Source organism: Charadrius vociferus, unplaced genomic scaffold (assembly GCF_000708025.1).
Source record: "Charadrius vociferus isolate BGI_N301 unplaced genomic scaffold, ASM70802v2 scaffold370, whole genome shotgun sequence".
Lineage (NCBI taxonomy): Eukaryota > Metazoa > Chordata > Aves > Charadriiformes > Charadriidae > Charadrius > Charadrius vociferus.
Window position 1 is genome coordinate 4,409,037 of NW_009646744.1, and position 12,182 is coordinate 4,421,218.

At 46.5% G+C, this 12,182-nt stretch overlaps 1 protein-coding gene across 1 annotated transcript in view; it reads right to left on the reverse strand.

Annotated features, from left to right (window-relative positions):
- Positions 1-12,182, reverse strand: part of KLHL3 (kelch-like family member 3) — a 44,459-nt gene that overhangs the window by 9,104 nt on the left and 23,173 nt on the right. The window contains exons 6-9 of the mRNA XM_009891104.1: positions 8,937-9,046; positions 4,020-4,136; positions 2,846-2,995; positions 107-224 (exon numbers count right to left, since the gene is read on the reverse strand). Coding sequence (XP_009889406.1) covers positions 107-224; positions 2,846-2,995; positions 4,020-4,136; positions 8,937-9,046 — 495 coding nt within the window. The remainder of the gene's footprint in view (positions 1-106; positions 225-2,845; positions 2,996-4,019; positions 4,137-8,936; positions 9,047-12,182) is intronic.

The following is a 12,182-nucleotide window of genomic DNA, read 5'->3' on the forward strand; positions in this document are numbered from 1 at the left end:
GGCCGGAGGCATAGAGGAAGGCTGAAGGGACAACTGAGGACATCCACCCATCCCTGAAGAGCTGCACTGGGAAAACAAAAAAGGTTACAGCAAGGGTTCCCGTTACCTGCTCTGCATCTCCTGGAGGGAAGCTCAGCAACTTGATCCCACCGCTCCTCCTCAAAATCATAGCACTCCACACTGCGAATGGCTTTGGGTGCTTGCCCGCCCACCACGATCATCACCTGGAGAGGAAAGACAAGAGCTAGAAAACCTCAGACAGCAGCCCAGGCAGCTGATCTCTGCAAAGAAACCATCAACACAACCTGGTCAAGAGCAGCTGCCAAAAACATTCTACTGGCCTACTAAAAGCCTCTGCAGCAGGGGAAAAAGTTATCTCCAATTTAATGCACACTAACTATTTCAGCCTCCATTAACTCTTCCTCACCGTTTCCAAGGTGGGCAGCTTGCCCTGTTTCCCCACGAAACGCAGAACCGCTTTGCACCACGGCACACACAAGACACGCTGCAGACGTATTTCTAAGTGAAGAAGATGCCAGTGGCATTTCCAGAGCCAGCCCACTGGTTACTCATTATCTCCATGGTGGTGCTAAAAATAATCGATGCCACTTAGCAAATAAAACCTGACAGCTGTATTGCCACCTGCGGGGAAGACGACACTCGGGGAAATCACCAGGACTATTAAGACCCGGGGTGCTGGGCTGCCAAAGAAAGCGATTTGTCAGCTTCATTAAGGCTTTTGGGTCAATGTGTATTGATGCAAATCCAGTAATTAAACCCTAAATTCCTTACAGATAGGGAAGATCTATGTAAAGGTGATCAAGGGCAATCTCAGGAGTGCAAGAACCACACTGCTGGATCAGGCCAAAGGTCCGTCCAGCCCCAGACTCTGTTCCCAGCAATAGCAAGTGGTGGAGGCTGGTGGAAAAGTGAGAAGACCTGGACAGCATGCAGTGTGGTCCTCCCCAAATCTGCCCTGTCTGCCACCAGACAACGAACTCCCCGTGGACTGGCTGACTTGCCCAGGGGTGGTGGTCCCAGGAGCCAACAGCTCGGCACTCGAGGGCTGCCCATCACTCCTGAGTCCCTCTCATGGGAGCTGTGGACCAATGCATGCACAGGCGGCATCCAAACCACCTGCACCTACAAACAACTCAACCTGCACTTTGTTCTGAACACGTTTCTACCCTCCACAGCTATCAAGCGGGAGGATTTGCTCCCCTTATCGCAGCAAATCGGCAGGAGCAAACACTACCCAAGACAATCTGATTTTTACAAGGCCAAGGAGCTAGAAGCAAAATAACTGGGATTCTAATACAGTTAACGAGTAGATGGTAAACTGGCTTTAGCCTCTGCAAGTTGGCTGCGAGTAGTTGAGGGGATAAGATCGTCACTCGAGGTCACTCGGGTAATGAGCTCAACTCCAATCACAGTTGCTTTAAAAGTACAGAGCAAAAGTACAGCAATTTAAAGAATTTGAAAAGTATGAAACTAGTGGACTGTCTGATCTACAAAGATGAGAACATGACATTAGAAAGCAAATTGAGTCTAAATTAGCAGCCCGACTACTGGTACTAGTTGTGTAACAGTCTTCCATAGAAAGCTGCAGAGCTTCACAAGATGACAGAATTAAGAGATTTCACAGCAGACGGTAATCCCTCATCAGTAGGACCAACAGACCAGATGAAAGTTTCTCAGTAACAGGATTGCTGGAAGATCATCACCTTCTCCCTTTTCTTTACAATTAAAAAGAAGGGAGGAGAGACCTACAGAAGATTTGGGTTTGTGCTAATAGATCATGCTATAGAAGATGTTGAGAACCTCTGAACTCACTGGTTCACTGTTCATTTTCATCCTTAACTGCTTTAGCCCTTGAACAAGGGTCACATCAGCCCTTCATGCTACCCCCAAAGCTGTGTTCTACCAACTTCATCCCAGTGCCAGCAGGCAGGAAGGACACAACGCATCAACACTCTCTGCAGAACCGCAATTTCTCAATGGACAGTTTGATATCTAAACATCTGAATAGTCACTCACAGCACAGATCTCGTATACCATCCCACAAACCAAGCTCCCTATGACTTGTGCTTAGAAAAATAATACACTGTGGTTGTGATGTCTTAAAATCTCTGAAATGCTTATTAATAACTTCAGTGACAGGCTGTTGAGAGACATCATGCCAAACTGCATTTATCTCTGGGGTAAGGGGAAAATACTTTCCGTTGTCATTTTTTTCTTCACTAATAAAGTGGTGGCCAGAGCATCACACGCCTGCAGGATAATTGTGGGGAGTAACACGGATTATTTATTCACTAGCTGCTTTGAGTCTGCTGAAATTTGGTTCCTGCCCATGGGTCGGGTTGCCGTTGTTTCCTGCTTTCCTGGCTCCTGATTATGGATACGGGAGAAGGAAAGACACCTACCGTACCACAGCGCTCCTCAGCAGGGCTCCACGGCAGTGCTGCACGCCAGCAGGGACCTGAGCTCACCCTCTGAGCACCACAGGCAGCTGCCTGCAGCCGCTGCCGCCCCACGGGTCAAGCCGCAGCTCCAGGAGCAACAGCCGTTCGCAAAACCACTTGTGGCTGACAAAACGTTTCAAGAGCAGACCCTTACCCCCGGGAGCAGAGATATTGCTTCTCCTAAGGGTTTATCTAAGTTTATCCAATTTAATTATGTATCCTTGATGGGCATAGGCAATACCAGAAGAGGGAGTAAAACGCTTCTAAGGATGATCACAGAGTTAGTGAGAAATAACGTGGCAAGCACACAAGCTCCTTTCAAAGACAGAAAATGCCACCAGTAATACGGTGTGAGGGGACACGAACTGAAAAATTTGGCTTACCTTTGGCAGGCTAACGGGAGTCCTCGGCTTTGTTCTGGGATTCTTTATCAGTTGCCTTTGATCCAGAGGAAGCAAATGATATTTCATGGCCTCGATAAGGAAGTCTTTACAGGTATTGTTATTCTTGATTAAAGCTTCTTCTTCAACTGTCTGAGAACACGCACACACGAAAGATCATTTAAACTGAAGTACTTGGTGGCACAGGTCACAAGGAGCTTTGCAGAAAGAATGTGAAACCTGGAATTTCTCTTCCAAAGTACCAACATTAAAAAAAAAAATGCAGAAGACAAACACAGACTTCCAGCTCTTCCCAAAGAAACACATGCAGTAACGTCCGAGCTTCTCACTTTTTTCCAGTATCACTCACAAGTAGCAGTGCTCTCTCTATTTTACCACCCTCCGCCAAACACTCAAATCAGCAGAGCAGAATTCACCAGGAGTCTGGGTACAAACTATGAAATTTCTTTAATTTGAGTCAGAACTTTTAGGGAGAGGCAATATCTTTTACTCAATCACAAGATAGAGTTGAGAGAAAAAAAAACAAACATGATGGGTTCATCTTGTGAATACCAATTTTATTTCAATTGTATTGATTTTTTTAGACACATCATAAAAGCACAGTAGTCAAAGAGCCCACATGCCAACCCCTCCTCTGGGGATTCTCAGCTCATTATTAAGGCCCAGACCCCAGGAATCAAGAATTGTCAACAACAATCTCTAAGTCAGACTAAGTCCGAGCATCTCAGCTGCCAGTCACACAGACACATCTCTGTGCGCAGAACACATCTTAAGCCAAAATTATCACACGTGATGTGTTTTCACCAACCTAAATTTACCTGTGCATTGGGGAAAAAAAACTGCACAAGCTTGTAACACTACCACCTGGGTATTTTCAGGGTGAAAAATCCCCAGCTACTAACTTCTAAATGCTTCCACCAAGAGGTGCAGGAGCTCCGCTCTCAGCACTGCCTGCCAGAGCACAGGTCACATTCACAAGAAGGTTTCTGCACACATGCATTAACTTCAGAATCCACCCAGTTTTTCCTTTTATTCCTCTGTTTACAGACTTAGCGACATGCCAAATTATCCATCTCAGACACAAACAGCCAAGCCATTGATTAAGAAGCTACCAGCAGCTTAAGTGCAAGTATTAATTACTTATTTGCAGACTAACCTGTACAAGATAATCTCTGGGCAAAAGGGGCAGGCGAACATGCTCCATCAGTTTAGCCATGTGCTCTAGGCGAGATTCCTTCTCATAATTTATCCAAGAAATAACTGCTTCAAAGACCTACACAGATAAAGTACAATTAAACGCAGAAAAAAGAACTGGCTTGTACAGTCACCTCCCCAAAATCAGCAGCATTGTGATTTTACAATATCGAAGGAAGGAGGTGCAAGAACTCTATCAAACAGATGAAGAAGTCGTGACTATGCACAGAGCACAAACACCATGGTGGCAAAGGGGTGAGCTGACCATGCATATTAATAAGCAACTTCCCATCTAGATGTGCTGTATCACTCTCAAAGCTAAGCGTGTGTCCAGGACAATCATATACCTCGCGGACATTAGCACTGGAAGGCAGCCAGGAAACTTAATTAGCCTGCTGACATTTGCACTGGACATTATTCATGAAATCAGCCACAATTACTCCTGATAACAGAGATCTCCCCTCCCCAAGGAGTCGGGCCACACAGTAAGTCACTCCGCTCACCATCATGTTTAATTGCTGCACCAGTTCCCCCACCCCAAAAAACCAAGTCTTCAGGACAAGTTCCCCACTGGCGCAGGAAAACCCCTGTCTGCAGCCACGCGTGCCTTTCACCGCTAAAAATAGCCGGACGCTTCTGCAGGGAAGTATGCTGGACTTCTGCTCTGAACCAAAACCTCGTTTTACTCCCAGATCCAACCAGTTCAGATAAGCATCCGAACTTTGACTCCGTGAGGAACTGCTCACAAACGACCCGGTGCGGCGGGAGCCACGTAGAGCCCTGGGCCACAGGCAGACACAGGCAGAAGCATCCGAGTGGGCTCCTGCATGAATACGCGTGCGCTTCTGTAACTGTGAGCCTCACTCCTCCCAGAAAAAAGGCCTAAAAATGTGCCCAGGAGTGGGAAAGGCTTCCTGAAACGCCCAGCATGGCATGGAGAAGGGCTGGTGCAGTCCCAGATGCTGCACAGGAGGCTCGGCGTCCTTGCAGTGGAGTTTCCCCACAGAGCCAGAATTAAATTTGGACCCTTAACTCGCATCTACAGGCAAAATTCCCCCAAATCCTCTCGCTACCCGGTTACTCGGGGGACCCGAGCACAGCCCTCTCCCGCAGTCCCCGGCCATCCCCTGCTTCCCCCGAGAAGCATCGCTGGTCCTGCGCTCCGCACACTCAGCACGTGCCCTTGGTTTCAACTTCCCTCCGGGGTCACCAAGTGGTCAGGCCAATTTGCACAGATATTTTTTTTCCTTCTTTTCCCCCCCTCCCATCACTCCCCAAGGAACCATTTTGTTCGGTCCAAGGTCACTAATCGGACAAAATCAACCAGAACTGAGGGCACCATCTCTCCGTCCCCAATTGTTGCTGGCAAACGGCTTTGCAGGAGGCACCGGCAGACGCGTCCTCCCACAAAGGAGAGGCAGAGTGGAAGGGGGTTTCTGCCTCTTCGGCTAAACTATATACTTTAAAAAAAAGCAGTAAAGCACCAGCCTCATTTCCTATGCAAACAAACGCTCCTGCTGCACTGTTTGGAATTCAGGACACTGCGATGAGGATTTAAGCAACGCAACAGGGAGCCATGTAATCAAACCCCAGCAAACGCAGAAGAAAATAACTACTGCCGAACCTTTAAGTATTTTAAAATGAAAATAAATAAACAAACAAACAATTTCACTCCGGCTACAAGGCCTTTAATGTAGAAACGAGGCTGCTGTGAGATTTTTAATTGCAAATGCGTGTGGAAAGGAGCATAAAGCAAATGTTTAGCCAACAAACATGCTTTTCATTAACCTTTTCTGCACAAACGCTAAGCTACAGAACAGGTCACAGGACTGGGACATACCCAGCCACAGATCAAGATGACAGTGAACGAGTCTTGAAGAAAGGTAAAGCAAATGTGCACAAGGTATAAACTAATTCCTCAGTCCTGGAGACGGCTCCTGAGTTAGGCATACACTGATGCTACCCTGCTGTGCCCACTCTAAAAATAACAGAAATTTTTAAATAATCAGATTCTGGCACCTTCCGTTGACTCCAATTTGTAATTTGATGAGAAGGGGGGGAGGGGGGGAGGCGGATCTTAATCCAAGACAGCAATATCTCTATTTAAAAGCCACATCTGTTTCCACTGGTGCTGTGCCCTCCCTCTGCACGTTGTGCCCGCCGCAGACCCCCGGCAGCTGCTGCCGCTCCCCCAGAAGATGGGGTATTCCAGCTGTGGGGTGGGGTGTGATGAAACGAAGCAGTTACCCACACAGCTTTATTTCCAGCAGAGGCACAGGTTGAGTTAGTGGCTGGCACCTGCCTGGCTGCAGGAGCAGCCCCAAGCTTGGGAGAAGCAGGTTTCCCACCCTAAGGAGTAGAAGGGTAAAAACCTGGAACATCCCCTTTCTGCACGCTACCTAAGCAAAGAGCAAGCCCAGATGTTTTCCCAGCCTCTTCTAGCCAAAAATCCAGTTGTTAGATGCTCCCAGGAGTGAGGACCACACTGTGCATCAGGTTGTACTGCACGACAGTGGCACGAGACAATGAGGTGATTACTGGGCTCTTTTCAAAATCCCCAATCCAAAAATCCCAACCCTCTTAAACAATTCTTTTGCCACAGTTCCAGGCGGGGAGGAGTCATTTCTCAAGGGTTGGAAGCTCCTCCATTTCACGTGTCATTAGTATATATGAACAAACATGATTTTTTAATTTTTTTTTATACATAGTTTTTCCTTGCTTGCATACAGTGTTATAATTAAAGAGCAAATTAGGTCAGGTACAGAAAGCATCAATAGAACTGTCTTCAAAGTACTCAGCTAGAGCAAAAAGAGCAGGCAGGGACCAAAATAAACCTTTGCCCTAAGCCAGAAGGGCCTGTGCAACTGCCGAGGCTGGCAACAGCAAGGGGGAGAGGGAGAGGAAGGAGGATAATCTCTGAATAAAGGGGAAACGTCGTCACCATGTTACAATTAAAATAGATTTCTGTGGTAGCAGACAATTTTTGTAGTCCTGATGGCCTAGGGATACAAGTATGCCAAAATCTGTGGAGATAAAGAATATATTTTATTAGGCCAATGGGTATTAGTTGGGGGGTGGCAGAGGAAGGGGAGAACACACGAGCTCTCAAGCACGCGTGCCTGGTCTCGCAGCATTCTAAGGGCAATAGGTCCCTCCCTGGCCCTGTTACCTTCTGGCACTGGTAGGACTCAGCTATACCACTTCCCAGTGACCCAGAGATGGACACGCTCTGGCTCACGAGCTGCAGTGCATATCTAAGACAGAGTAAGAACAGAAACCTCTCGTGAAATCTGCCTGTGACAATTTAGCCCTCAAATTTTTGTGTGTCTGTATATACACACACATTATTTATTTTTTTTTACTTAATATATATCTCACATTAGCTGATAGGAAGAATAAAGGTCAGGAAAACCACTTCTCTGGCATGAAGCTAATACAAAACAGCAGCCTAAGAGTCTGTCCTCAATTTTCAGCACTTCTTTGGACTCCAGCACATATTTCATGTTTATATTCCAACCCCATACTCTGCCTCTCTCCTGTTATTTATATCTGGTGTTTTGAACGCGCAACTTATGCTTACGTTTCCTTCCACTGCCTTGCATTCTCAACTTTTACAATCAGCTAAAGGAATAATGGTTTTAATTGTATAAAGCTCAGATGAGGGAGGGAGCACTTTGATTTCTCCGGGCACGAGGCCAGTAAAAGCTTTTTAACAATGCTGCGCAGAACTGGAAAAATCGGTTACTAAACTTGCACTTCCCTTTGCAGGCTGCTTGGCTCGCGCAAAGCGATTCCGCTGTGAGTTCACGTCATTTGGGTTTTTTTCCCCCCTTTCTGGCCCTGCCTGTGTGGCACCTCACAGCCCCCCGCCGAGACCCCACGCCTGCGGAAACGCGCTCCCCGAAGCCTCCCGGGCTCGCTGGCTTGGGATCGGAGTGAAGCATCGCTGCATTCACATCTCCCGTGGTGCAAGTTTTCTGGCGAGCTTTACGGTCCCTACGTGCCCAAGCACCCGCGGTCCCTGCGGCCCGGAGAGGGTGAGCAGGATGGGCGCACGCACCTGGATGCGCAGCGTGACCAGCAGCACCAAGCGCAGCCAGGTCCAGCCTCATCTCACCACCACACAGGCATGAAACAGAGGTCCTGAATTTACGAGCCACATAATGCTCAAGCTCTCCTGTAGCCTCCCACAAGTGTCCATCTCCCTGTAGCGACAATTCGGAGGTGAGCTGAAGGACTGGAGGCACATACCTTTCCCCAGAAACCTGCTGCAGGTCACACAAGAAGCCCACACCAGAGACAGGGGCTGGACCCGGTGTTCACCACATACTGTAACCACTTCCCAAGACTACGAACTATACAAGATGTGCTGAACATTTCAACCACAAAACAACATCAACCAGTGCCTTTTTTCCTCTCTTCCATTAAACACACTGATGATGCTAGAAAAAAAAGCTTCCTTCCTTCCTTTTGGTTGCGGGCCTCCTTTAGTTGTTCTGACCGACGTGCAACAGAAGCCAATACTCCTCACTGGCCTAATGGAATTCACCTTTTTTTGAGGTTTTATGGCAGGTAATACGAGCTTTACACCAACAGCTGATGGGAAGGTCCCAGTTTTCCAGAGAGGGAAGGTATTTGGTTCTGTCCCCCAGGGCTTTTGAAAGAGATATGGATCTAAGAATCATTACTTCATACAAACAACCAAGTGAAGGTCATTTTTATGTGTTTTTAGAATTCACGTTATTTTTAATTTTCCTTTCCACATGAGCTCTGTTGGAAAAAGGCCTCTAAAGAGCACAACATGAAAACAGTTCCCGATGTAACATCTAGAAACATTCCAGCATTCTTACATTCACTGTTGCTATACAATTTACTGTACCTTTTCTTCAGAGGAGACTGTGAGCTTGTCACTTGATATTAAACTGCAAACCTGGTCCAGACTAAGGCTAAGAAATTCTTCTCCTAGCATCACCTCAGGAAAGTGCTGCTCTGTTCAACAAATGAAAAGGGGGAACAGAAAATTATAATGAAATCCATGCTTTCAGTCAATGGAAGGACTACAGCATTCAGAGAACTGTGACTATTACAGCTCTGAGCACCCGAGACAAACAATGCACCACGACTGCATGGCAGAACAGAAAAAGAAAAAATAGTCTCAGAGCAGGGGAAAGAAATTTGATGTTATTTCGAGTAACACGAGCCCCATGAGACACTTTCATAAATGACACTAAATGGGAACTTAACCTTCTGCAACGCCACTAAGTACCTTCCAGTGGCAAATACGATTAGAAGTGGCAATTGAGAAAAGTGCCAATGCCTTTCTAAAGTAGTATAAACAACCTGACCACCTCAAGGTTCAGTTCTTGCCCACTTCAACAAGCTGGACAGAATCAGACCTGTTCAACACAGGGATGAGAGATTCCAGTGAGGGTCCTTCACATTTGTAGGTATTCAAAGCAAAGCCCATCTTTAACATCAATCAGCCAAACAGTTTGGTGCATACACTCAGCAGCAAATAGTGAGAGATCCAGAGAAGTTGTGGAACGCCAGAGAAGCTGTTGAGGCCCCATCCCTGGAAGTGTTCAAGGCCAGGCTGGATGAGGCTTTGAGCAAGCTGATCTAGTGGAAGGTGTCCCTGCCCATGGCAGGGGGGTTGGAACTCGATGGCCTTCAAGGTCCCTTCCAACCGTAACCATTCTATGATTCTATCCCAGGGCATCCAGCTGAATCTCTATGTGCAAGGGGACACACAGAGAGATGGACAAGGGGGAGATCCTCATCCCATGCACACACATGGGATCAGCTCTCCTCTCCTTCCACTTTTTACTTCTTTCCTCGAAAATGTGTAAATTTAACCTTTCTCCTGGCCCAAACTCTCAGCACCCACCTTCCCCAGCAGCCTTGCCCCTTTCCACTGAAGTCTGCAATTATACAAATTTCTTTGTCTCCCTTTTTGCCTCCAAATCCCTCCATGCTGTAACTTTGGGAGCCACTTGAAAACCAAATACACATCACTGCTTATAATCCCAAACTGGAAGAATTAGGACCAATTGCAATACAGGTCCAAAAAGGATCATCAAATCTGTCACACTTTACATCTAGCCAAAGGGCACTAGGAAAAAATTACTTTCTAAAATATAATTTCTAGGTCAAAACCGTTGTTAGCCAGTTGCAGTCAAGTTGACTTTTGCAAGCTTTTGTTACATATACGCGCCACTTTAATCTCACCTGCCATTTGTCGAGTCCCATTTATCTTTGACTGAAATACGGAAATATGAATCTCAGACACTTCATCTGAAGCAGGTTTTTTCAAGCTCTAATCCCTTTAGCTTTGAGAAGCTCAGATGCAAGTACCCAAAGAGCTCCCTCGGCAGCAAGATCTGCCTCTATTTGTCACCTCTGCAAAGGACTTTGCCTGCCAAAAAGCAGCACTCCAGGGACACAAGCTGGCATAGCTTCCAGAGAGGAACTCCTTGGAGATCACACCTGGACAACTCCTCACCAGTGCTGGTGCTGCAGAGGGCTTCCCCAACCACAGACCCCTCTTGGTGTAACGGGGACCAAAACACCACAGCTAAGCCAAAGGTTCTCACTAAAAATAGCAGTATCTGGATAAAGCTCAATACTCTGTTATGCTGGAAATCATATATAAGATCTAATGAACTCTTCTGGCCTTAACTACTTGAGAAGCAGGAAATGCTCCCCACACAGTAATCTGGATGCACTCTGGCTTCTGGACACAATCACCTATTCATTCTGGACTGGCCTCTGGCAGTAGAAAGATATTTGATCTCTTGTTATTAGTTGGAAGCGAGTAAAAATATTTACTGATTTTAATAAAGTAACGTGTGCCTGCATCGAGAAGGTTCCTCCACCTACTAAAGTTATCCATTGGACAGAACGAAGCATTTCTCAAGTAACTGAGCTCATGCACTCATGGACCCTTGAGCTTGGGGACTTCTGTCTTGGTTTAACACTGTTACATAAACAACATAGTGAAAAGAATGTTAATGGCATTTTTATTAATGGAGTTCCATTAACATTACATGGGCTGTTGTACTAACTGGGACTTATGAAGGCCAATAAAACAACAAAGCAGACTTTCTAATTGCCAAACAACCAAATAAATATACAGTGAATGCACTGCTTGTTGAGTTAAAGATTAAACAGGGCCTGGAAGCAAGGATAATGAGATATTACAAGCAAGCCTTTATACAATTAACCATTCCTTCCAGGGTACCTTTTCCTCCAGGGGATAATACAGCCAGAGCAGCTGAAAAGGTTTTACTTTTATTTGCAGGAGAATAGGGGAGGACTTGGTGGGCACATTTTCATTCCACTGAGCCTACTTATGCCCCAATTAAGGACAAAACCATACCGAGGAAAATGTCGCAGGACAGAGCAGGTGCTCTGGGAGACAGCAGGTGTATTTTTCCCTATACAAATAGACAGAAAAGCAGAAAAACAAACTGAGCAGAGAAAACTACCAGCTTCTCTTAAGCAGAGGTCAAGGGCAACTTTGCTGGAGGAGACTGGAAAGTGCTGGGGACTTAAGAGCATGGGGCCACTTGGAACAGCTTTACATTTACGATGTAGAGGAGAAATGCTGAAAGCCGTTGCCCACACCTACTTACTGCAACCAAACACATCCACTCTCGAGGAAACCAGAGTCTATCCACCCTTGGGGTAAATGGCCATTGCTCCACGGATCAGAGGCTCAAACTGCGTGACAATTTAAGCTGAGTGTTCCCACTCCCACCCACAAGACTTAATTTTGCCCGGTACCATTTATTCCAAGAACACACAAATCCCCAGCACTACCTACTGCTCGCATGGGGCAGCATATGTGGGGAGGACACCACCATGCCAACACTGTGCTGTTGAGCAGGCAGCCAAAGAGCTTACTAGGAACACACTGAGGAACTATTTTGTGGGCTGGGATCCAAAGGATCAGGGTTTTTTTACTGCCTTAGGTGTTCCCCTGTGACCAAACCGCTTTTCATTACTTGCAGCATCACAGAAAGTTACAAGTCTACAACCCAATAAAGAATTCCCTTCTCTGTTCTAATACTAGAAGCATGAAGACACCAACCAGGATGTGCTGATCCTGCTCGACCTATGAGTC